We start from the raw sequence: 25,850 nt of genomic DNA, 5'->3' as shown, positions 1-25,850 counted from the left end.
AGCGCTCAGTGTCTGCCTCTTTTTTTTTTTTTGCATTTGCACGGGATTGTGGGAGGAAGCGGAGCGCAGCCAGACACCCCGCCGCCCGCCCCCCTTCCCCTCCCCCCTCCCCCAGCCGCCTTGTGCAAAGATGGCTGCACCGTGAGCGCAGAGGAGGAGGAGGCGGCGGCGGCGGCGGCGAGAGAGCGAGCACCCAGCGCCCGCACCCACCCGGGGGCCGCCCGGGACGCCCCCTCCTGAGCGCGCGCCCCCCCTTCTCTCTTGCAAGCACCAGGGCAAAGGCGGAGACAGCGGGGTCCCTCCTCCCCCCTCTTTCCCTCCAGGGGGAACCCCCCTTCCCCCCTCCTTGGCTCGGCGGCTGCACCCCCTCCCTTGCCCGCCCCTCCGCCCCTGTCCCCTCCCTCCCCCGCCCGGGGCCTTCCCGGGCCTTCGGCGGCAGCAAAGAAAAAGAGAGAGAGAGAGAGAAGGGGAAAAAAAAAGCAACAGCGGAGGGAGCGGCGGCGGAGGAGAGCGCGCGCGCGCCCCCTCCCTCCCTCCCTCCCTCCCCCTCCCCCCAATTTCCACCGCGGCCAATTCATGGACAGGAACTACCCCAGCGCCGGCTTCGGGGACCCGCTCGGCGCCGGGGCGGGATGGAGTTACGAGAGGTCAGCGAAAGCTAGGTAAGGAGCCGAGGGTGGCCTGGAGGAAGGGGCCAAGGGGTGGGGGCCCAGCCGGGCCAGGCCCGCCCGGCGACGCGTGCATCGCAAACTCCCCTCCGGCTTGCAAGGGAGCGGCCTTCCCCGGTTTGCAACAACGCCGCCGCCCCAGTTTGCAAATTGCAAACTCCGCCAAAGCCAGCTACGGCATGCAAAGAGAGAGATGCAGCGGGAAAATGGGGGTGCAAAACAATTTCAGACGGGAAGGCCTTGGGAAGGTGGGAGGGACTGGCGAAGCAAGGCCTGGATTTCCCCCCATCCTTGGATTCCCGGCTTGCTGACCCCTCCCCCCGCGCCCCGGGCTCTGCTCTTGCAAAGGTGGGAAGGAAAAGAGAATTAGAACGCAGACCTGGGGGGCGCGCCCCCCCAGGTCCTATTGTTCCGGGACTGCGCGAGACCGCGCTGCTCGGGCCCCCCCACGAAATTCCGCGCGTAGAGTGGGCACAGGGCCCCGCCCCCTTCCTAAACTGGGGTTCTGTGTGTGTAAGGGGGGGGCCTGGCATCTGGGACACGCCCCCTTGAACTCCCCCACCCCCAAAGACAGAATTCTAGTTAATGGCGAGGAATGAAGTGTTTGACCTCCTGAGTCTGGGCCATGGATTTGGGCCGTTGCATAGGAAGATTCGGATGTTTCCCGGGTGTGTGGCTGTGTGTGTGTGAGCCTGGGCCCAGTGTGTGCGTACCTGGCAGGCTGTTCACCTGCGAATCTGCCCCTTTCCTGCTGTTTATTTGTGTCACGCCCTCACTCTTCACCTGCCCCCTCCCCCTCCCCCCACACACCTGGTTTCCCAGCATGGCTAGGCATGACCCCACGTGTGTTAGTATTTTCCATGTGGGACTCCTCGCTCTGTATCTTTCTTTCCCCACGAGTGAGTTGGATACTGGTTTGCACACATACCTAGCTTTGCATGGGCCCATGCATTTCAACCCAGGGGGATGGAAGGTGTTCAAGTCCGCACTTGTACCTGGTACTTTCCCCGAGTCCTGTACCCTCCCCGCCCCCCAACCCTGCCGTTTGGGTAACAATCTGCCTCCTGCTCCCGCCTCGGTATGCACCATCCCATGAGGTTCAGGGCCTATGTGCTCCCACATGTCTGAAGAAGAGGGGGCGTCCCTCAAGGGTTGGCCCCAGGGCCTTGTGTCACCTGCTGGGTAGGAGCTGTGGAAGGAGGTTCACATTTTCAACTCAAGGCTCTTTCTCTGACTCTTGACCCTGTTTGTCTCCTTGTGCATGCCTGTGTTTGTAAACGTGAGGCTATCTGGGCTCTATTTCCTGGGGCTCGAGTGGAGACCATTTTTATGGCTCTTTAGGTGGGCACTCCGGTTCCCTTGTCTTCTTTCCTTTAGGGCCCAAAGTTCCTTAGGATAACCCCCAGTCCAGTCAGCTGGAAGATTCCCCCCAACTCCCCCGGGGATTTGCTAGTTCCCTTCTCTGAGGGCTAGCTTCAGAGGATATCCTAACATCTCCCCCTTCCCCCCAGCTTGGTCTATGGCAGCTCCAGGACCTCGCACCCCGAGACGGACATCTTACACCGCCAGGCCTACGCGGCCCCCCACCCACTGCAAAGCTATGCCACCAACCACCACCCGGCAGGTACGGCCCCCGTCCCGCCCCCCGGGCTGGCCCTCCCTCCGAAGCAGCTGATTGGCTGCTTAAAGTTCCATCCCTTCCTAGTTGGCTGTGCTCTGCGTCCTGGCCCGCCCCTTGCTACTTCTCCTCTGATTGGTTTTTCTGGGGCTGCTTAATTTCACGCTGGATTCGTCCGCCCCTGTTTCTGGCCCCGCCTCTTTCGCTCCAATTGGTCGCGTCCTCTCAGCCCTCAGATCCCACCTTCTCTTCCAGGCTTTTCCGCTCTCCAGCCCACCCCAATCCCTGCCCTTTGGGTTTGCCCATCCTCTTGGTTCCTTGGTTCTCTGAATTCTTTTCTTCCTGATTCCCTTTCTTCCTGATTGGCTCCGATTCTTCGACCCTCCCCCTTTCCCTTAGATTTGCACACTACCTTATTCTTCCGCTGTGGCCCTGCTTCTAACGCTTCCTATTGGCTCCCTTCCTTTGATCCTGCTGCCTTCCTTCCTAGATGGATCTACTACGAGACTGTGGTGTCCAATTTGATCCTTGATCCTCTAGGTTGGGTCCTTCCCTTTATTCCTCTCCATTTTTTTTTTAATCTGCATTCTCTCTCTTTGACTCACCCCCTTTTGACTTGTTTTCTGGTTCTCCCAGTGGCTCCAGTCACCCCAAGCCTTCCCCTTTCTGGAACTGCCTGAATCCTTTGACCTCTCATGGACCAAAAGGACTCTCTGCCATTTTGCTCCCACATTTTTTACTGCTGGATTTTTCTATTACTTTGTCTACCTTTCCCCTCCTGGACTCCTTACTCTTATGATTGTATCAAACCTCATCCTGCCTACTCTCTCCCTAACTTATCTCTGCCCACTTTTTCCTCTCTGAACCTGACCCTTCCCTCCAACCTGTTTTCCTGACCCAGCGTGCCTTTGGCCTGCTCTTTTTCCCTTTTAACCCTGCCCTATCCCCCACCTAGCTGACTCTACCCCCCTGACCCTTGCCAGGCCTCTCTGGACTCTTCGACACTGGCCTCCACCACGCAGGCTCAGCAGGGCCCGACGCCTCCGTCATGAACCTCATCTCGGCCCTGGAGTCCCGGGGCCCCCAGCCTGGCCCCTCTGCCTCCTCTCTCCTCTCCCAGTTCCGCAGTCCTTCCTGGCAAACAGGTAAGCCCATCGCCAGCCCAGGTGGGCCTGGGTGGGGCTGGCTTGTGGTCAGCTCTGACCTATGGTCTCCTCCCTCATCCCCAGCCATGCACACGCCAGGCCCCACGGAGCTCTTCATCTCAGGCGCCCTGCCGGGTTCCAGCACCTTTCCATCCTCCTCTGCCCTGTCGGCCTATCAGCACCCGGCTTCCTTTGGCAGCCGCCCCTTCCCAGTGCCCTCATCTCTCAGCCTCCAGGACCCCCCATTTAGTCCCCCAGCTAATGGGCTTCTGTCCCCTCATGACGTACTGCACCTGAAGCCCTCGCAGGCACCCACGGTGCCCTCCTCACTAGGCTTTGAGCGCCTGGCAGGGGGTGGTGTCCTGGGGCCCGCTGGTCTTGGCCCAGCCCAAACTCCCCCTTACCGCCCTGGCCCCCCAGACCCACCCCCACCTCCCCGCCACCTCCCAACTCAGTTCAACCTGCTGGCTTCCTCTTCCGCTGCTGCCGCCGCCGCCGAGCAATCCTCTCCACAGCTCTACAACTTCTCGGGTGCTGCCCCGGGCCCACCGCCACCCGAGCGGGCCCTGCCCCGCCAGGACACCGTCATCAAGCACTACCAGCGGCCAGCCAGTGCCCAGCCCCCTCCACCCCCGCCACCAGCCCATGCCCTCCAGCACTACCTGAGCTGCGGAGGCAGCTACCCTTCCATGGGCCACCGGGCCAACCTGGCCTGCAGCCCCCTGGGTGGTGGGGAGCCCTCCCCAGGCGCTGGCGAGCCTAGCAAGGCTGGGCCCAGTGGAGCCACGGCCGGGGCTTCGGGCAGGGCTGCAGGCCCCGAGGCAGCAGGAGGAGGTGGGGCAGGGGGTGGTGGTGGAGGTTACCGCCCCATCATTCAGTCACCTGGTTATAAGACAGGCAAAGGTGGTTATGGGGCAGCTGCAGGTGGTGCCAATAGGCCCCCACAACCCCGTTCGACTGCCACGCCCAAATGCCAGAGCCTAGGTGGGCCTGCAGCTGCCTATGCCCCTGGGAAGGCCTCTGGGGCTGCTGGGGCTGGGGGCCAGGCTTATTCCCCTGGTCAGCCCCAAGGGCTTCTAGGGCCCCAGGCCTATGGGCAGAGCTTTGGAGGAGGTCAAGCACAGGACTTGAGCAAGGGCCCTAGCTACTCAGGGGGGCCCCAACAGCCCCCCAATGGCCCCCCGCCTCCTGGCCTAGCCACATGTCAGAGCTATTCCCCAGACCAGCTGCAGGGGCAGCTCTATGGGGTTCAGGGTGAGCCGTATCCAGGACCAGCCGCCCACTCCCAGGGGCTACCCACAGCCAGCCCCTCACTCAGCTACAGTACTGGCCATTCGCCAGCACTCTCGGGCCATGGAGGTGGTTGGGGGCCCAGCTCCCTGGGGGGCGGCGGAGAGGCCAGCCCCTCTCACATCATCCGCCCGCTGCAGTCGCCGCCTGCCACCGGCCGCCCACCTGGAGTTGGCTCTCCAGGAGCCCCTGGCAAATACCTGAGCTCCGTCCTGGCCTCGGCCCCGTTCCTGGCCCCCCCAGGAGCTGGCAGCTACGCAGCTGGAGCAGGTGGCTACAAGGGCAAGGGGGACGGCTCTGAGCTGCTGGCTGGCCCTGGTGGGCCTCCTGCTGAGCGCACTGAGGATGAAGAATTCCTCATTCAGCACCTCCTGCAGGCACCCAGCCCCCCGAGGACCTCAGGGGCAGATGGCCTGGTGGGCGAAGATGGGGCAGCGGATGCCTCCAAGGGACTTGGGGGGAGTGGCGGGGCTGGGGGTCCCCCAGGCACGCCCTACGAGCTGGCCAAGGAAGACCCCCAGAGGTACCATCTGCAGAGTGTCATCCGAACCAGCGCCAGCCTTGACGAGGGTGCCACGGCAGCCCTGGAGCTGGGCCTGGGGAGGCTGAAGGAGAAGAAGAAAGGGCCAGAACGGGGTGGCGAGACCCCCTGAGGGGCTGGCCACCTCTGTGGTCCACTATGGGGCAGGTGCCAAGGAGCTGGGGGCCTTCCTCCAAAAGAGCCCCCCACCCCCACCTCCCTCGGCCCAGTCTGCCCAGCCTACCCCCCACAGCCTCCTCCTGGAGGCCGGGGGCCCTGATCTACCACTGGTGCTGCCTCCCCCACCCCCCCAGCTGCTCCCCTCGGTCCTCAGCCACGCTCCCAGCCCCTCTTCCAGTGCTCCCAAAGTTGGTGTCCATCTCCTTGAGCCGGCCACCCGTGATGGGGCACCCCAGCCCCCACCGCCGCCCCCTCCACCTCCACCACCCATGCCCCTCCAGCTTGAGGCCCACCTCCGCAGCCATGGCCTGGAGCCAGGTGCCCCTAGCCCCCGCCTGCGACCCGAGGAGAGCCTGGAGCCACCCGGTGCCATGCAGGAATTACTTGGGGCCCTGGAGCCACTGCCCCCTGGGCCTGGTGACACTGGTGTGGGCCCACCAAACAACGAGGGCAAGGATCCCTCAGGCGCCTACCGCAGCCCTAGCCCACAAGGCACCAAGGCCCCCCGTTTTGTGCCACTCACCTCCATCTGCTTTCCTGACTCTTTGCTCCAAGATGAGGAGCGCAGCTTCTTTCCCACCATGGAGGAGATGTTTGGCGGAGGGCCTACAGACGACTATGGCAAGGCTGGGCCCCCTGAGGACGAGGGTGACCCCAAGGCGGGGACCGGGCCACCCCCAGGACCGCCTGCCTATGATCCCTATGGGCCCTACTGCCCTAGTCGGGCGTCTGGAGCCGGTCCCGAGACCCCCGGCCTGGGCCTGGACCCCAACAAGCCGCCTGAGCTGCCCTCCACGGTCAATGCCGAGCCTCTGGGCCTGATCCAGAGTGGGCCACACCAGGCGGCCCCACCGCCCCCACCGCCCCCTCCACCACCGCCACCACCTGCCTCAGAGCCCAAGGGAGGCCTGACCTCACCCATCTTCTGCTCTACCAAGCCAAAGAAGCTGCTCAAGACGTCCTCCTTCCACCTGCTGCGGCGCCGGGACCCTCCCTTCCAGACACCCAAGAAGCTGTATGCCCAGGAGTACGAGTTCGAGGCGGACGAGGACAAGGCTGATGTGCCTGCCGACATCCGCCTCAACCCCCGGCGCCTGCCCGACCTGGTGTCCAGCTGCCGCTCCCGCCCAGCACTCTCACCCTTGGGCGACATCGACTTCTGTCCTCCCAACCCAGGCCCTGATGGACCCCGGCGCCGTGGCCGCAAGCCCACCAAGGCCAAGCGGGATGGGCCACCCCGGCCCCGGGGTAGACCCCGGATTCGCCCTCTGGAGGTCCCCACCACCGCTGGGCTGGCCTCGGCCTCCACACCTACAGACGGGGCCAAGAAACCCCGGGGCCGGGGCCGAGGCCGGGGCAGGAAGGCTGAAGAGGCAGGGGGTACTCGGCTGGAGCCCCTGAAGCCACTGAAGGTGAGGGGGACTGGGTTCCAGATGCCTGAGTGTTGGGGCCACATTTGAGCTTTAGGGGGCATGATGGGGGTTTATATTCTTAAAACCCCTAGGGTTCCACTGTTAGGGAGATCTGAGAATTGAAAGTTTTGGGTCTAGAGGTAGGTCGGGGGTTAGAGCTTGTGTTCTTAAGTTATAGATCCTACAGGACTATGAGTCGGGGGTCCTAGGTTCCTGGGTCTTGAGGGAGGCGGGTCAGTGACTAATGAGAAGGAGACCCCAGTCCTGTTATTCTGGAATCAGAGTCAAGGGGTCTGTGGGCTTGAATTCTCAGGTTCTATAGGCTGAGAATTAGAACTTAGGGCTCTTAAGTCGGGTGAGGGCTGGGGCCCCAGACTCCTGGGCCTAAGGGAGGAGGGGACTTGGGGCCCCGGACACGTGGGCCCTGACTCCCCACCGCCCCCATACCTAGATCAAGCTGTCTGTGCCCAAGGCCGGCGAGGGTCTGGGAGCCTCATCAGGCGATGCCATATCAGGAGCTGATCACAACAGCCTGGACTCTAGCCTCACTCGGGAGAAGATCGAGGCCAAGATCAAGGAGGTGGAGGAGAAGCAGCCTGAGATGAAATCCGGCTTCATGGCCTCCTTCCTGGACTTTCTCAAGTCAGGCAAGCGCCACCCGCCGCTCTACCAGGCCGGCCTGACACCCCCACTCAGCCCCCCCAAGAGTGTGCCGCCCTCTGTGCCGGCCCGAGGCCTGCAGCCCCAGCCCCCAACTGCCCCCGCCGTGCCACACCCGCCGCCTGCCAGTGCCTTTGGGCTGGGAGGCGCACTGGAGGCTGCCGAGAGTGAGGGGCTGGGGCTCGGCTGCCCTTCACCCTGCAAGCGGCTGGATGAGGAGCTGAAACGGAACCTCGAGACGCTGCCCTCCTTCTCCTCGGATGAGGAAGACTCTGTTGCCAAGAACCGAGACCTGCAAGAGAGCATCTCCTCAGCCATCTCTGCCCTCGATGACCCGCCCCTGGCCGGGCCTAAGGACACCTCTACCCCGGATGGGCCCCCCTTGGCCACCGAGGCTGCAGTCCCAGGGCCACCCCCTCTCCCGGGGCTCCCCAGTGCCAGCAGCAACGGCACCCCTGGTGAGCTCTGAGAAGGTGGTGTGGGCTCAGGGGTTCCCTGTCCTTCGCGTCACCAGGTCTGATTGTGTAGGTTTGGCACTGGTCACATTGCAGATGATGGAGATTTGCATATTTATGAGGCTAGCTTCCTACTTGAGAGCACGTTTTGAGAAAGAGGCATCTTTTTCTAATCTGCCCACAGGTGCTAAGTGGAATAGCAGGGACCCTAAGGTGGGCATTGGAGAACACTGGGGGACAGGGCAGGTGACAGAGTTCTGGGAGAGCTTTTAAAACTGGTGGTGGATATGGGACCTGAGAAGGCCTCTAGGAGTTAGAGATGTGTGACAAAGGGCAGAAGAGGGTTTCAGGGGCAGAGAGATGTGGGGAGGGGTGTTTAAAGAGAAATGTTAACATTGACTAGTCAGATCTTGTGAGGGTTCATAGGGAAGGGCTGGGGTACAGCCAGGTCTGGGTGGTGTTCTGTCCTGCGAGAGATTTGGACAAAATTTAAGGGGCTGTGATGGGAGGGGGAAGAGGCATTGGGGGGATGAAAGAGTCAGGGTTTGGAGAAGGGCATTTGGAGCCGTTGATGAGGAGGTTTGGGGGCTGAGAGGAGTCTTAAGGAGTGGAGAGGTCTGGGAGGTTGTAGAAAGCGGGAAATGGAGTAAGAGGCTGAAGGGATGATAAGGGAAGAGATGAGAAACCCTCGAGGGTTCTAAGCAGACTGCCAGGATCTGCTGTAATGGGAGAGAGCATTGGGGTGAGAGAGCACCTTGGAACAAAGGGTCAGGGAGACTCAGCTAAGGACACAGGGATGGAGCAGAAGCAATGTTAGGAGACGGGAGGTGTTACAGAATTTCATGGGAAGTTACCAGGAAGGAGAGGGCACTGACAATGTTGAAAATGGAGAGAAGGCTGGGGACATGGGAGGGCTTGGATGGAGGAGGAGGAGATCTCTTATCAGGAAAAGAGAACTTGGAGTCATAGAGGGAGAGATTTAAAAAGTGGAAGGAATGTTAAGGAATGGGAGGTAAGAGCTACACTGGGGCTTTCAGGCAACAGAGACATTATAGGAGGCAAATAGGCGTTATAGATGGGAGACGGTTTCAGGGGCTCAAAATAACCACTGGAGCTGGGAAGGGGTCTCAGGGAGGGACCTTGGTGTGGCTGAAGGGCTCTTGGGGAGCCGAGAGGCAGTAAGGGGCAGAGGGGCTGTTAGCACGGGTGGGGGGACATTCAGGGACAAGAGAAATGGTGCTCAGGTGGTGAATGGTATTTGGGAGCTAGGAGGCATGTTGGGGCAGGGCCAGGAGCATCATAGAGACTAGGCTGGGGGGCAGGAGGGAGCTAGAGATGGGAGGGGGCATTGATGGGACTGCAGAGGCCTCCTGGCCATTGTGGTGGGGACACTGAACAGTGGTATTGGAAGACAGAACTACCCTAAGGTACAAAGGGTTTTTGGGAGGCTGGGGAAAGATGGGGAGGAACAGAGCAGCATGTCTGAATAGGAAGGCTCACTAGGACATTGGAGAGAGAAGTTAAACGGCTGTAGGCTTTCTTGGAGGTGTCTGGGAACAGGGGGTGGGAACTGAAGGTCAGGGAGGGGACAGGTGAGCAGGGGCAGGCAGGAGCTTTGAAGGAGAAGGAAGGGCAACAGAAGAGGAATAAAAGGTGGGAGAGATGGGTGCCAGGTAAAGACCTTAGTTTGATCAGGAGGTATGTTGGGGTGCAGGGCCAGAAGAGGGCTGTGTTGGGACCCAGGGGGAATGGGCAGGGAGGCCTTTCACTGACAGCAGATGTGAGTGGGGACTTGTGGGACATTGATGGGCAGCAGGTTGAAGCTCTGAAGCCTAGCCTTAGGGGTGGGGTCCAGGGGGCCTCGGAGTCCAGGCATCCAGCCCTGACGCCCCTCTCGCCCCCAGAGCCCCCGCTACTGGAGGAGAAGCCCCCGCCCTCACCGCCCCCAGCCCCGACGCCACAGCCGCCAGCCCTGCCCTCGCCACCCCCGCTGGTGGCCCCAGCACCGATCTCACCGCCTCCACCGCCCCCGCCACCCGCGCCGACCCCGCCGGCCCTGCCCTCGCCGCCCGCTCCGCCGCTCCCGCCCGCCGCCGCCCCCCAACCTGAGGAGCCCGCCGCCCCGTCCCCCGAGGACCCCGAGCCCCCAGACGCCCGGCCCCTGCACCTGGCCAAGAAGCAGGAGACCGCGGCCGTGTGCGGGGAGACGGACGAGGAGGCCGGCGAGAGCGGCGGGGAGGGCATCTTCCGGGAGCGCGACGAGTTCGTCATCCGCGCTGAGGACATCCCTTCCCTCAAGGTGAGTCCTTGTCGGATCGGACGACAGGGCCCAATGCTATGGCCACTGGAGTGTTTACTTAGCGCCTGTTAGGTGACAGGGCCAGTGCTGGGGGCTGCAGGTACAGTCCTGGCTGAGAGGCCCTCTGGGCCTTCTGAGTTGACAGTCTGATGGGGCTGATTGAGGTGACCCGCTGAACCAGCGTGGACTCACCGGCCTCTGGGACGTTATCTGGGTGTGTATGTGTGTTACCTATACATAAGATATGATGGTGGTTGAGATTTATTGTATGCACTCTGCTCTGCGTGCTAGGGTTGTACTAAGATCAGGGCTTGATCTTACGAAGATTCTAACACCAACTAAGGGATGCTTTAAAGGCGACTTGTCCTTATAGATGGAAACGGGAGGCATTGACATGACATACTTACTGAAAATGCACACACGTAACCTGTAAATGTAATAGCCTGTGGTTTGGAAACACTTTTATGTCAGACTGTATCTTAAACACCTTACCTACACCAGACCATTCACTACTTGCAGTTACTCTCCACGCAGGGGGAGTATTCCTCCCCCGCCCCCTCCCTATCCATCCTGCTGCCTGTTTTTATAAATAAAGTTTTATTGGCACATAGCCCTTCCCATTTATTTGCATATCCTCTGTGGCTACTTTCCCTGTACAATAGCAGAGTGGGGTGGTTTCAGCAGAGCTTAGGTGACCCACAAAGCGAAAAATATTTCTTGTCCGCCCTGTTATAGAAAAGGTATACTGACCTTTGCTGTACTTTGTTCATTGGACAGGTAGAATTGGATTAGAGGGTTAATAAAAGAGCTTGACAAGAGTAGGTGACATCAGATGCCTGCATAGTGCTTCTTACAGGGCATAAGATAGAGTAGGTCAGCAAGCCATTGTCACCTGATGGTGACATCTAAGGCTAAGGCCCTTCTTTATGTTAGTAACTGCCAGACTGGGTATTGACTCTGGGGCAGGAACCATGTTTGGTCCTGGATGTATGTTAACACATTTAATTTTATCTTGGGTGTTTTTCCTTCTAAATTATAGAAAAAATTGTGAAATTAATTAATTGTAAGGATAATGACTATCATGACCTTACCTTGTGAAGTATGTTTGTTGAGATGAACCGAATATGCTTTTTCCTCTTATTTTCTCATGTTTTTTTGTGGGAAAAGTAGGATACCAGGACTGTGTTGTATCCATCACCCAACTTTAACCAGCATCAAACTCCTGATTGGTCCCACTTCCCCTCCGCTCTGGCATATTCTGCCCCTCCCCTTGCCCCCCCATCCCAGACCATATCTTTTTACCCACACTTTTATCATCTTCTTAACGTGGTTTTTGATATGTATCTCTTGTAAAGTTTCGTTTGTATGTATCAAAACCCCAAAACCATCAAAATTATAAAGCAAAATGCTGGGGTGAATACTCACATCCCCCACTACTCAGCCAGCGACCGGAACAATCCCAATGCCTTGAGTCTTGATGTCCTTCCCTGGCCAGCCCTCCTGCTTCCCTCACGATGTTCTCACTCCTCTGGTGCCGTGTATACATCCTCTCATTTTAACCTTAAGACTTGTATTTGGCCATCAGCCTGGGACAGGCAGGAAAGATGTCAAATGAACACGGTGATCGGAACAGCTACCAACACTCGGGATAGGATCAGGGGTACATCACAGTCAGAATTCAGCGTAATCTTTTTTATTCTTTAATCATGGTAACTAATGCATGCCACGAAGTTGATCATTTTAACCATCTCTAAGGGCACCATTCAGTGGCATTGAGTATATTCACATTGTTGTGCAACCATCATCACCATCTGTCTGTAAGATTTATAGTTGTAATCGCCTTTCTTTATAGGGATTACTATTCCCATTTTACAGGGAAGGAAACTGAGGCTCAGAGCACTAAAGTAGGCTTCCCAGACTTTCATAAGTTTTGGACCCGCACCTAGTTCTACTGGCACTGGGAGCCACTCTCTCAGCACCAGAGTCAGCTGTTCTCTGTGTCTGTTCTGTCAAACACTGATTGCAGCATCGGGCCAAGTGAACAGGGCTACTGGGGTGGAGACCATGACTGTCCCCAGTTTACAGATGAGGAAGTTCACGTTCAGAGAGAGAATCATTTGGCTGGCGGGTGCCAAGCCGGGATTGGAGCCAGGGCCATCTGATACCATCGCCCAGCTGGCATGGGGCAGGGGAGGGGGCCAGGCGAGGACTCAGATGCTTAAAATACAACACGAGTATGTGTTATAACTGAGGACTCACAGCCCCAGGATTGAGCCATTCACGCAGATGAGGACCTGTTCATGTGCCTGGAGTCAGAGCAGGCTGGTGGCGGTGTTATTAAGAGCCCAGCTTTGGTGTTAACCTGACTGGCTTGAATCTCTGCCACTTCCCAGCTGGACTGATGTTGACCCTTCCTGAGCCTCAGTTTCCTCATCTGGAAAATGGGGCTGGTTGTATTGGTACCTGCTTCACACAATGTGAGAACTCAGGCATTCTGGCTTGTCCAGTGCCCTGACTGTGGGTGGCACACAGAAGATGCCCTATAAACTTGGCCTCTGTTGTTGATCTCAGTGATCTTGGGCAAATCTCTAGTGCAGAGCTTGGCAAACATTTTTTGTAAAGGGCCAGACGGTAAATATTGTAGGCTTTGCAAGCTACGTAGGGTCTCTGCCGTGGATTCTTGGTTTTTGTTTGTTTTTCTTTCTCACAATCTTCTAATGGAGAAACCAGAAAGGAGAATAGCTCAGTGGTAGAACTCATGCTTAGCATGCATGAAGTCCTGAGTTCAATCCCCGGTACCTCCATTATTGAAAAAAAAAATGTAAAAATCATTCATTCTTAGCTCATAGATCTATAAAAATGGGCCACGGGTCATAGTTTGCCCTAGAACAATGGCAGTCCCATAGAAATGTCATATGAGCCATACATGTTATTTTAAATTTTGTCGTACCCATGTTTTTTAAAAATTAAAAGTTTTGTGAGATATATACACACATAAACACAGGGCTGTATTTTCTTTAACCCAGCATGTCTAAATATCATTTCACCATATGGTCAGTGTGGAAAAAGCTAATGAGATTTTTTTTTTTTGAGGGGAGAGAAGTAATTAGGTTTATTCATTCATTCATTTATTATTATTTTTAACGGAGATAGTAGGGCGTGAACCCAGGACCTCATGCATGCAAAGCACACGCTTTACCACTGAGCATTACCCTCCTCCCTTAATGAGATGTTTTATGTTCTTTCCTGATTACTGAGTCTTTGAAATCCACTGTTTACTTTGTACTCATGGAACGTATTGATTTAAGTGAGCTGCATTTCGAGTACTCAAGAGCCACATGTGGGGAGGGGCTACTAAATTGGACAGCTGTGGGATCAGCACCCTCATCTCTGCTTCCTCACCTGTAAAATGGGAGTGATAATGTTAACTCCCAGTTCCTGGAGATGGTGAAGATTTAGCAGGGTGTAAACTGTGGGCATGTAACTGTGAGCATGTAAGAGCTTGTTGGATGGAGAAAAGTGTGGGGAGGGCAGCCTAGGCAGCGAGAAGAATCTGTGCAAACCCTCTGTGGTGAGGCATGCTTTATGTTTGTGATGTGCAAGGGGTCAGGGGGCTGGACAGTGAGTGCTGAGGCTGGGAAGGTGGGCAGGGTTCAGATGATCCTGGGGTGAGATCAATGGGTGCCTGTTTGAGAATCTGCTCTGGGTTGCCTGGCTGCTGCCAGGGCCCCAACCAGCAGGGAGGTGGCTGGGGAGGTGTGCCGTCCTGTGACAGTCTGTCCACTGCCTTACTTCTGTGATGCTGACTCTCCTGTTAATGAACCCTGCAGCTTTCTCCTTAACACCAGGCTGGGTGCTTCTAGCTCACTTACATCTTGCTACTTCCTGCTCTTGTCTCAGCTTCTCACAGTTCAGATTCCCAGAAGAGAATCTGATTGGTCCAGCATAGCATTTGGAGTCAAAATGGGGTTTGTGATATGCCTGTTGATTGGCTGCCTCTTGTCAGGTCTCCTCCAATCAGCTGTGGCTTCTATTTAGCAGAGGTAAAGGCAGGGCAATCTCCTAGTAAGGGGATGTGGGTGTGGCCAGTGATATGATTGGTATGAGGAGAAGCAGGAAGGACGTGGCTTTGGGAGTAGCTGATCCTAGCTGGGGAGCAGGCAAGGATGATGATGCCAAGGGGTTGGGCCCGATGACTAGGGGGTGGTGGGGATCCTGGGAGGAAGAGTGGTTTTGGGGAAGAAGCCAAGTCCAGTCGGGATGTGGTGAACCAAGGGCCCTAAGTCCAACTAGAGAACCAGCCAGCTCCTTAGAGAAGGAAGATCGGAAGTGGGAAGAGACAGGAGGGAGTGCTCCCCCCTGGCTTGGGGGATGGGAGTGTGCTCTGATGTAATTTTTAAAAAATCCTGAGAACTGGAACAGGGAACACTATATCCACGTTGAGAGGGGAAAAGGCATCCCTGGTGGGGGGCCTTGTGTAGGCAGAAACCTGAGGTCAGAAAGTCTGGGGTTTGTCTGCTGAGCTTTGAGGGTCTGGATTGCCTGCTGGGCAGGGGTGCGGGAAAGAAAGGAAACTGAGGCAAATGCTCTGTGCCAGGCTGTGGAATCTGCACTGGGGGCCCTGGAAGGTTTTAGAGCAGAGCAGGGTGTAAATGAACTGAATCTTTGAAAAGGTTTTGAAATGGGCTGAGGAGCCAGGAGGGAGGGCTGAGAACCATGGTATCCTGGAGGAAAGCACGTGGTTGGGATGCCCATATTCCTGTCTCATCTTGCCTCACTCTTCTTTTTTTTTCTTTTTTTTTTTAAATGCATGTACTGGGGATTGAACACTAAGCATGCGTTCTACTACTGAGCTCTTCCCACCCCGCTCATCCTGCCTCATTCTTGTATGATGAGACTTAAGCCCAGAATCCTGCTGGACCTCTTTTTCATCAGGTTATTGTAACTCCTCCTTTTTGTTCCCTTGGCTGATCTGAAGGATATAGAAAATCATGTATGTAAAAGCATTTGACCAAAAACCAATAATGGATAGCGAGTACCTGGCACTCAGGCACCAGTGCTGCAGCTGTTGCCGGTGGCAGACATCACCAATTGATCCCAGCACTCACTCCTGCTAAGCTTAGCATTCAAGGCAGCCATAATTAATCAACTGGAGTACTCATCATCTGAATCCTGTTTCTCACTTGACTATGGTTTCTTTGGATGCAAGGACTTGCCCCTAATTCATCTCTGGGTTATCACAAAGTCCAGTGCACGTTTCTTACTGTATTTCTTATTCTTTACTTACCTGCATCTGTTAGTTTTCTTCTAGAGTCACAGTTGTCACCTACTTTATTTGGCAGTCCCTGGTCATCACCCAGCCCCCTCATGGAAGGCATGGTCCTTCCAGGACTCATTTCAGTGTCACTTCTTCGAGGAAGCATTCTTGGATTCACACTGAGTTCAAAGTCCTCCTTCTAGGCTTCTGGGGCAGCTGCCATTAGCACATTTATTACTTGTGCTGTTATTTTTTCCTGCCTGTCTGGCTCCCCTGCTGCTCCCCTCACTCCCCAACATCAGGTGCTGGGTCTGACATCCTTTGGTTCCCAGTGCCCAGCTGGGGCACACAAGCCTTAGGGTGGGGGTCTGAGTGTGCTGGGGGAAGTGGAGATGTGGAAGCAGTTTCTGTCATTGTGTACTACCATGCTATAGACAGGCTGATGAAATCAGTGGTCTCCGGTAACCTGTCACCTGTCTATTCTTAGCACAAGCCGCCAGCTGTTTTGTTTATTTGCTTGTCTGCCTTGTTACCTCTATAATGAAGACCCCCAAAAGGCTTTGTTCATCTCATTCACCACCGGGGCCCAATACCGTATCCAAAAGATGGTAGGTGCTTAGGTTTTGTCATGTCTTTGAGTAATGTGGATGGCTTATACCATACCACTGTAAAGCTCTAGTACCTAAAACCTTGTAGCCCAAGAACGAGTGGCCTGATTGAGAGTGTAGACAGTCCCCGATGGTTCAAGTTAGGATCTTTCAGCTTTGTGACTGGTGTGAAAGTAATATGCATTCCGTTCAGAAACCATGCTTTGAATTTTAAATTTTGATCTTTTCCTGGGCAAATGACACGCACTACAATTCTGTCTCATGATGCCAGGCAGGGGCAGCGAGCAGCAGCAGGCCACCAGCTCCTGGTCAGCCAGGCCGTCAATCACAAGGGTAGACAGCTGATCCACTTACAACCCTTCTATTCCAGGCAACCATTCTGTTTTTCATTTACAGTACAGTATTCAATAAGCTGCATGAGTTACTCCACACTATTATAAAATGGGCTTTGTGTTAGATGGCTTTGCCTAGCTGTAGGCACATGTACATGTTCTGAGCATGTTTAAGGTAGGCTGGGCTGAGCTCTGATATTCGGTAGATGAGGTGTATTCAGTGCATTTTCGACTTGCGATGTTTTCAACTTACGATGGATTTACTGGGGTGGAACCCCATGGTGAGTCGAGGAAGCTCTGTATTGGGGAAGCCATAGCAAGGCGGAAGCTGGATCCCCAGAGCTGAGAGCATCAGGAGGCCAGAAGATATCTGTCAGCTGGATGTTCGTTGATGCTTGTTGACTACGATGCCTTTTCTCTAAGGGGGTGTGGAGGGAGGACAGAGGGCCAGGAATTGGGGGCGGGAGGGCAGGACTGGGGATTGACCCTGCCCGCCTTGCTGTGCCCCTCCTCAGCTGGCATTGCAGACTGGGCGTGAGCCCCCACCCATCTGGCGAGTCCAGAAGGCACTGCTGCAGAAATTCACTCCGGAGATCAAGGATGGGCAGCGGCAGTTTTGTGCCACCAGTAATGTAAGCCTGCAGCCTGGACTCGAGGCACTCCGGGGAAGGTGGGGGGAGTGTGGAAGCCAGGATCCCCCTCCCACATGGCTCTGATTCCCCCTGGGTCTGAGATATGTCAGGTAGGGGGTCTCCACCTCCCAGCAGGCCCCGTGTAGCTGCTGTGGTGGCCCAGGGCAGGGTGGGAACAGGGTGTTGGGCTGCCTGGCTGGGACGGATAAAGGAGTCCTCACATGCTTCTTTCTTTCCATAGTATTTGGGGTATTTCGGGGACGCGAAAAACCGGTACCAGCGCCTTTATGTCAAGTTCTTGGAGAACGTCAACAAGAAGGATTATGTGAGGGTCTGTGCTCGGAAACCCTGGCACCGGCCCCCAGTGCCTGTCAGGTACTGCAGGGGCCAGGCGGCAAGGTGGTGGACAGGGCTAACAGGGGTGGGGATGGAATGTGCAAGAGGGAAAGAGTCAGGGTGGGGTTGGGGCACAGAGACCCAAAGAGAGGAGAATAGAGACCAACTCAACAAGAGGGAAGCTGGTTCTGGGCTTGGAGCTGTGGGCTAGGTGGTAGGGGTGGGGGTACCCCAGGAGGAGAATTTGGGCTTCAGGGGCTGTTGACTGCAGTCCCTTCCATGTCCCCTTCCAGACGATCTGGGCAGGCCAAGGGCCCCACCTCCGCTGGGGGCAGCTCTGCACCTCCCCCCAAGGCCCCGGCACCACCTCCTAAGCCCGAGACGCCCGACAAGACGACAACTGAGAAGCCCCCAGAGCAGACGCCGGAGACGGCTGTGCCTGAGCCCCCTGCCCCTGAGAAGCCATCCCCTCCACGGCCTGTTGAGAAGCAGAAAGAGAAGGAGAAAGAGCGGGCAACGCGTGGGGAACGGCCCCTGCGGGGCGAGCGGGGCACTGGCAGCCGGCAGATTCGGCCCGATCGGAGCCTCGCCGCGGGCCAGCCCGCCACCTCCCGCCTGCCCAAGTCCCGGCCCACCAAGGTGAAGGCCGAGCCGCCCCCCAAGAAGAGGAAGAAGTGGCTGAAAGAGGCGGCAGGCAACACGACAGGCGGGGGCCCACCAGGCAGCTCCTCGGACTCGGAATCATCCCCAGGGGCACCCAGCGAGGACGGTAAGGCCATCGTATGGCTGATGGGAGGAAGCTCCTTGGCCTTCAGAAAGGGAGATAATGGGTGAGGGCTGTCCAGAGGGCTCCAGGTAACATGAGCAAACAGTCACGGTAATAATATGTAAATTAAAAACAGTAGCAATAGCTAACAGTACTGTGGCACCTAGTGTATGACAACCTGTCTTGTAAGTTCTTTCTGTACATTAACTTACTTGCTTTTTCACAGTAATCTTAGGAAGTGGATACTAATACTATTCAAATCTGAGATACTCAAATACAGGTGAGGAGCCTGAGACACCAAGAGAGCGCAGCACAGCTGGAATGTGGCGTCCCACCTGAGTTAGCGGAGCCCCAGGCTCTGTTCTCCAACGCTGTACTGTTTGGTCAGGCAGGTTCTGAGGGCTGCAGAAGATGAGGGACCAGCATCTATCCTGGAGGCCCAGAGATGGTAGTGTTTCCTGTGACTCACTGGTGACTCCAGGGAAGGAGCATCACCTCTTTGTACCTCAGTAACCTCACCTGTAGAATGATTAATAATAAAGCAAAATGGGTATTCACAATAAAGCATGTAGGAGGGAACTTGCCTGTAATGGGCACCAGATGTGAGCTCCATTGCTTAAAATGATGTCTGGTTTATTTATGATGGCAATCACAAGAAAAAAAATACATGTACATGTATGTAAAGTAAATGTGACAGCCAACTTTCATTGATCACTTATTAGGTGCCAGGCATTGTTTTAAGTGTTTTACATGTTGGCTCATTTTATCTTTACGTAAACCCGTGAGGTAGGTGCTGTGGAATTACGTTCATTTTAAAGATGAGAAAACGGAGGCTCTGGGAGGTGATAGGACTTGCTCAAGGCCACAGACTCTTTCAGGTGTAGTGCAAGAGTAGCCGTTTCAGCAGAGACTAAGCATACAGCTAGTCAAATGACAGAGATGGAGTTCTCTTTCCATCAAAGCCCTGTTGAAGTTGGGAGGTTTGTGGAGTAGAAAAGGCTCTTCTCAAGGTTGTCCAAGGTCCCAGTTTCCTTTCCTCTGGTTGCTCTGCTGCCCCGCAACATGCTGTCCTTCACCGCGTGGTCAGAGGCAGTCCAGGAGCCCCACAGCCGCAGTCTTGCCAGTAGGAAGGGACCCCAGGGTAGGGATATGGCTGACCTTCCTATTAAGTGCCAGATCTGGGAGTGGCCGACATTCTTCTCATATCCCATTGGTCAGAACTAGTCACACAGACACACTTAGCTGCAAGGGGGCCTGGGAAGTGTAGTCTTTTAACTGGGCAGTCAGTGCTCAGTCAGGCCAAATGGAAGCAGTTAAAACTGAGACAGAGGAAGGTACAGCAAAGGAGAAGTTTGACCAAAGGCCCAGATTTGCAGGTCTTTTTTTCCTTGCCTCTGACCCTCAATTTTCTTCTCTTCTGGAACAAATTATACATTTAATTCACATACAATGTAGCTCACCTGTTTAAAACCCATCATTCTTTGGCTTTTAATATAGTCACAGAGTTGTGCATCCAACTGGCAATTAATTTTAGACATTTTCATCACCCCAGAAAGAAACCCTACTTCCTTTGGCCATCACTCTCCTTCCTCCCCTCCCCTATTCCTAAACAACCAGTAAATGTATTTCTATAGATTTGCCTATTCTGGACATTTCATATAAGGGATATTGTATAACATGCAGTCCTTTGGGACTGGCATCTTCACTTAACATAATGTTTTTGAGGTTCATCCATGTTGTAGCATATATCAGTACTTCATTCCTTTTTGGGGGGGGTAATAAGGTTTATTTATTTTTATTATTATTATTAATTTAAAGGTGGTACTGGGGATCGAACCCTTGACCTCGTGCATGCATGCTAAGCCTGTGCTCTACCACTGAGCTCTACCCTCCCCCTTTTTTTCTCCTTAATTAAAGTATAATTGATTTACAATATTACAGTAATTTCAGGTGTATAGCATAGTGATTCAGTATTTTTATTGATTGTATTCCAGTTAAAGTTACTATAAAATATTGGCTGTGTTCCCTGTGCTATACAGTGTATATCCTTGTAGCTTATTTCTTATTATTATTCGTAGTTGTTTGTAGTACTTCCTTCCTTTTTATGGCTGAATACTATCCCATTGCTTGGATCTACCTTGCTGTGTTTATCCATGCCCTAATTGATGGACATTTGGGTGGTTTCCACTTTTTGGCTAATGCTATTCTGAACATAGGTGGACAGCCCTGAATTTTCTGAGGCTGGGAAATGGGGGGAAACTGAACTCTACCCTCAGGGAAGCAGTTCCCCTGCCAAGGGTCAGTATCTTTCTCTGGGTCCGGGTCTTTCTCCCTTCTCCCCATTTGACCAGGGCCCTTTCCAGGGTAAGAAGAGCCTGACTCTTGTCTGGGTGCCCTGAAGGTTCTGCCCAGACCAAGAGGCCTCAGAACCAACCCTTTTGCTGGTCCAAGACTCATGAACCCCTATGTCTGGAAGTGGATGCTCTCTACTTTCTTGGATTCACAGTGAAAGTTCTAGAAAGAGGCTGCAGTGATGGCTCCTTTCCCTCTTAGCTCACTCTCGTCCAGTTTCCTCAGCCTCTTTCTTCAGGTGTTAATTGAGCACCTACTCTGTGTGGAAACTGGGGTCCCAGCAGTGAACAGAATAGACAAAAACATGTATCCTCATGGGAGCTTACAGTCTAAGTGGGGGAGTCAATCAGATAAATATCTTATGTAATAGGATATGGAACAATATGAAAAATCAGCAGTGTAAGGCCGGGTGGGATTAAAGGCAGTAGAGAAAAATAAATCCAGTAAAGAGGAGCCAGGCAGAATACTGGGTGATGTTTTCAGGGGAGCAGGGAGTTGAGTAGGGCTTCTGGAAGTGATCCTGGAGCAGAGATCTGAATGCAACAAGGTCTGGGTGGTGTGACTAGGGGAGAGAACATTCTGGGCTGGGCGTGTCTGAGGATCGGGAAAGAGGCCAGTAGCTGGAGGAAGTGAGGGCAGAGAAGGAACGGGACCAGATCTTGGAGTGACCAGGGGCCTGGGGCTTTGTGGCCCCACTGGAAGGATTTTATCACGAGCAAAACAAGAGGCCTGGGAGGGTTCAGGCCAAGGCTTGATGGGGTCTGACTCCCGCTGCCAAGTGGTCACTCTGGCCTCTTGAAATGGCTGTCAGCAAGGTCCATCCACGTGGATAAATCAAGTGGACATTTCTCATGCTTCTTCCTCAGGGATATTTTGGGGTTTTCTCACACATAGCCCTCCTGTTTCTTTTTCCCCTGACGATGCTCCTTCTTGGCTTTCTGTTGGGTGAACCTCAAGTCCCTCGCTTGGCCTTGTTGCTGCTCATTCTGTGCCTCTTACTTGGCAATCTCCTACAACTTCCATGAGCCTCAGATTTGTTTCTTCCCCCAGCCACCTTCCAGCTCCCACTGAGCTGTCCTAATTTCTCTGGCTCAGGCACAGCCCCCCTGGCTACCCGGCCACCAGGCCAGAGCCTCCAGGCGCACCCCTCACCTCCATGGCAGGAAAGTCCCCAGCCCTGCCCCTCCCTCTCTGACCTCCCTGTCCCTTCTGCTCTTTACCACAGCCCTGGCCCTTTGGCCCCGGCCTCTGGTCTCACCCCTCCAGTCCATCCTGATACGGCCTCAGAGTGGTCTTTCTCCACTTACCCTCGCCTGTCCCTAGCTCATGGCTCTCCTGTGGCTCCCTAGTACCTGCCAGAAAAAGCCTCTGCCCTTTCCACCTCTTCTTGGAGGCCCCACGTAGCCTGGGGTGGGGGGTGTGGGCTGCACTGACTTGTGTGGTCTCAGCTCCAGTCTCCTCCCTCAGTCTTGCCTTTCGTGATCTGATCTCTCGGACTTGATTCACTGGTTTGCAAATCAACTTCTGCTGCTTCTTTAGACTTTATTGAAGCTGCACGGAACTAGTGAACACAAAGTTCGCCAGCCTGGAGTCCTCTTTCTGTTCACTCAAGGCTCAGTTCCCGGGTGACCTTTAACAGCCATCCAAGTCTTGTCAGGCTGAGCTGTGATTCACCAATACAGTGTATTGTACTGGTGTTGAATAGTGTTCTCCAGCGGACTTGGACCTCCCTGAGAGCACGGATTTCTCTTCAGGTCTCTGGGGCTTAGAACACTGTCTGTCATACAGGCGGCCTCAGAGGAAGTTGGAATAATAGGTCCATGTCTCATTTTACTTTTTTCCCAGAACGGGCAGTGCCTGGGCGTCTGTTGAAGACTCGGGCGATGCGGGAGATGTACCGGAGCTACGTGGAGATGTTGGTGAGCACAGCACTCGACCCGGATATGATCCAGGCTCTGGAGGACACACATGGTGAGCAGAGGCCCAGGGGCCCAGACCCCAAGCCCCCAACCCCTCCTCTGCCCTTGTGCCTTGTGGGGCAGCAGCGCTTTTGACGCCCCTCCCTGTCTTTCAGATGAGCTGTACCTCCCACCCATGCGGAAGATTGACGGTCTCCTGAATGAGCACAAGAAGAAAGTCCTGAAGCGGCTGTCGCTGAGCCCAGCCCTACAGGTGCTTGAGGGGCCGGAAAGGGAGGTGTCTGGGGCCCCGAGGTCAGGCACAGAGGAGACACATGCATGTCAACCACTGCACTGGTCCCCAGAGCATCAGGTCCTGGAGTGGGTGATCGTTGGAAGAGCCAGGCTTGGCCAAGACAGTAGTGGAGGACTGGGCTGTCGAGAGGGGATCTCTGGGTTCCCAGCAGCCCTGCAGGCCCAGGTGGAGGGGAATGGGGATAGTGTGGCCAGGTTGACATGAAGGTCTGGGAGGGGAGCTGGGAAGGCCGGGCAAAGCATGGTTATGGAGTGCAAGCCTGGGGGCAAAGGGTAGACTAGGGCCTATACCTAGACCTCATTCTGGGGCACAGCGTTGAGCGGTTCTCTGTCCATGTAATTCAGGCTCTTCAAATCTCAGGCTCCAATATGAAGTCATCTACATAATTTCCCTTTTGGGGTGGAATATTAGGGTGACTCCAAGAATCCTGGGAAAGAACATTAATCTGGCTCTGAGAATTCTGATGAGGATGTTAGTGTGGTGCTGAGAATTGGGGGATTAAAATGTTAGGATGGCTCAGAATTTTGGGATGGAACATTAGTCTGGCCCTGCGGGTTCTTGATGGATGTTAGTCTAGGTCTGAGAATTCTGGGATGGATTTTAGGCTAGCTCTGAAAATTCTTGGAGAGATGTTAATCTGACTATGAAGACATGGGGTAAAATGTTAATGTGGCTCTGGAACTCTGGGTGGGATCTTAGGATGACTGTGAGTATCGTGGAATTGACTGTTAGTCTGGCTCTGAGAAGTCTGGATCGGATGTTATGTTAGGGTTAAGAATTCCATTGTGGAATATGAGGAACAGGTCTGAGAATCATGGAATGGATGGACTATTAGTCTGGTTTTATACTTCTGGGATCGGTTAGCCTGGCACAAGGGATTCTGGATTTCAGGCTCTTAGAATTTTGAGTAGGATGTGAGCTCTGAATCCTGGGATGTTAGGTGTCTCTGAGAAGCTTGGATCTGGCCACAAAGCACATTTTAAGGGTCACCAGGTATGCCTAGGTTTTCGCTGTCCTTGGAGGACACCAAGACTCCCAAGTGTCTTTCCTGATCTGCAGTTCCCTAGGGGAAACCGAGGCATCTGACCACTTGAAATCTGAGAACTGGGGGGTGGTTTTGGGGTGTGTAGGTCCAGGGAGGTCCCCTCTGACCCCATGGGATTCCCGCAGGACGCCCTGCACACGTTCCCCCAGCTGCAAGTGGAGCAAAGTGGGGAGGGCTCCCCCGAGGAGGGGGCCGTGCGGCTGCGGCCAGCGGGGGAACCATACAACCGCAAGACGCTCAGCAAGCTCAAGAGGAGCGTGGTCCGAGCCCAGGTGGGCCCGGGGCCCCGGAAGCAGTGGGCGGCGTGGGGAGAGCAGGGAGCGGGGCTGCCTAGCACTGGGCACAGGGGGAGCTGAGGCTTCTGCACTCTACCTGCCCAGGAGTTTAAGGTTGAGCTGGACAAGTCGGGATACTACACGCTCTACCACTCACTCCACCACTATAAGTACCACACTTTCCTGCGCTGCCGGGACCAGGTGAGCCCACCCGCAGTGCGCATGTGTCACCCTGGGATTCAGGCTCCTCCCTGGACTTGGGGGTTCCCTCCCCCCGCCCCCACCTCACATGCCCTTCTTCCCTCAGACCCAGGAGTCCAGCTCCCTACCTGCCTCCCCATGGGACACTGATCCCTAGGACCCCAGCCCCCTCCCACCCCAGCTCCATGTTCCACCCCCTGCAGACCTTGGCCATCGAGGGCGGCGCTGAGGACCTGGGCCAGGAGGAGGTGGTCCAGCAGTGCATGCGGAACCAGCCGTGGCTGGAACAGCTCTTCGACTCCTTCAGCGACCTGCTGGCCCAAGCACAGGCCCACAGCCGCTGCGGGTGACCCCAGCCCAGCCTGGGGGTGGGGCCACCTCCTCCACGAACCGAGAATTGGGACAGAACTGTGCCCTCAGGAGCTAACCCCTGGGCCCTGGTGCCGGGGAAGGTGGGGGGGGGTCATTGGTCAGGGTGTGTCCATGCTGCCCCAACAGGGCAGGGTTCAGAGTTCGACTCCCCCCTCTCCCAAGCTCTCTCCACTCCCTCCCCCCTCCTCCCACTGTCCGGTGTACAGAGAAATTATTTATATATATGTATAAATGTCTATTTAGTAACGGTTTCCCTTCCCCCTTGCCCCAATCCCCCCTCCACGGCCATAGCCCCAGCCCCCTCCACCTTGTACATAATGTATAGGAAAAGTCTATGTATGGTTGAGGGGGGCGGGGCGGCTTCAGAGAGCTGGGGGACCCCCTCCCCCCCCAAGCCCCCCTTACAGGCCAAGATCTTTGCTAAAGGCCATTCCCTCCCCAGGGCATTTGGTGTCGGGTGGGAGGGGGAAAATGCATCTTGTTAATTATTTTTAATCTTATTTATTGTACATACCTGGGGCGGGGGGCTGGGGAGGTCGGGGGGGGAGGGTCCCCTCCCTTTGCTCCTCCCACTCCTTTTCTACTGCGATTTGTCTGTGTCTGCCCCCCCACCCTCCCCACCCCTACCCTCACCCCATTGTCATCTGGATGTGGTTCTATTTTTTATCAGTCTCTTCTCTCCCCTCCTAACCCCTCTGCTCCCATCTCCCCCCTCCCCTTGTCTCTTGCTCTCTCTTGGGCTTCTGTACAACTCAACTTGTATACACTGTGTACACACAACCAGCCAAACGAAAACCCAATGGCAAACACTTTACTGGCTGGCTGGAGTGCCTCTGTCTTGCGGCGTGCGGGGGGCTCAGGGGATGGCATAGACAAAGGGTCTAGAACGAGAAGGTGGCTTTTCTGGAGCCCTGGGAGGTGGTTGGTCTGGGATCATTATATCTTTTAGGTCTTGCTGTGTAACGATTAGCCCACCCACCCCACAACTCAGTGACTTAAACATTTATCATCATAGGGTTTCTGACCATCCAGGAGTTTGGGAGCAGGTTAGTGGGATGGTATAGGCTCAAGGCTCTCTTGTGAGGGTGCAGTCGCCATGAGTTTGACCGGAGTTACAGAAGCTACTTCTAAGGTGGCTCACTTGTGTGGCTGTTGGCTGGAACCTCTGTTCCTTGCCATGTGGACTTTGCCGTAGGGTGGCTTGAGTGTCTTC

General features: G+C 55.2%; 1 protein-coding gene across 1 annotated transcript; it reads left to right on the top strand.

The window, feature by feature from the left end:
• The first annotated feature begins 93 nt into the window (after positions 1-93).
• Positions 94-25,451, top strand: PRR12 (proline rich 12). Its single transcript, XM_032485506.1, is given in 15 exon segments — positions 94-662; positions 2,180-2,292; positions 3,270-3,431; positions 3,516-5,368; positions 5,370-6,833; positions 7,285-7,951; positions 9,853-10,247; positions 16,960-17,076; positions 17,318-17,451; positions 17,706-18,181; positions 22,376-22,501; positions 22,605-22,702; positions 23,915-24,061; positions 24,170-24,265; positions 24,469-25,451. Coding segments are annotated over 15 exon segments (6,081 nt in total). The 5' UTR covers positions 94-576; the 3' UTR covers positions 24,616-25,451.
• The last annotated feature ends 399 nt before the right edge of the window (positions 25,452-25,850 follow it).

Source organism: Camelus ferus, chromosome 9 (assembly GCF_009834535.1).
Source record: "Camelus ferus isolate YT-003-E chromosome 9, BCGSAC_Cfer_1.0, whole genome shotgun sequence".
Classification (NCBI taxonomy): Eukaryota; Metazoa; Chordata; class Mammalia; order Artiodactyla; family Camelidae; genus Camelus; species Camelus ferus.
This window is presented reverse-complemented; position numbering and strand designations above follow the sequence as displayed.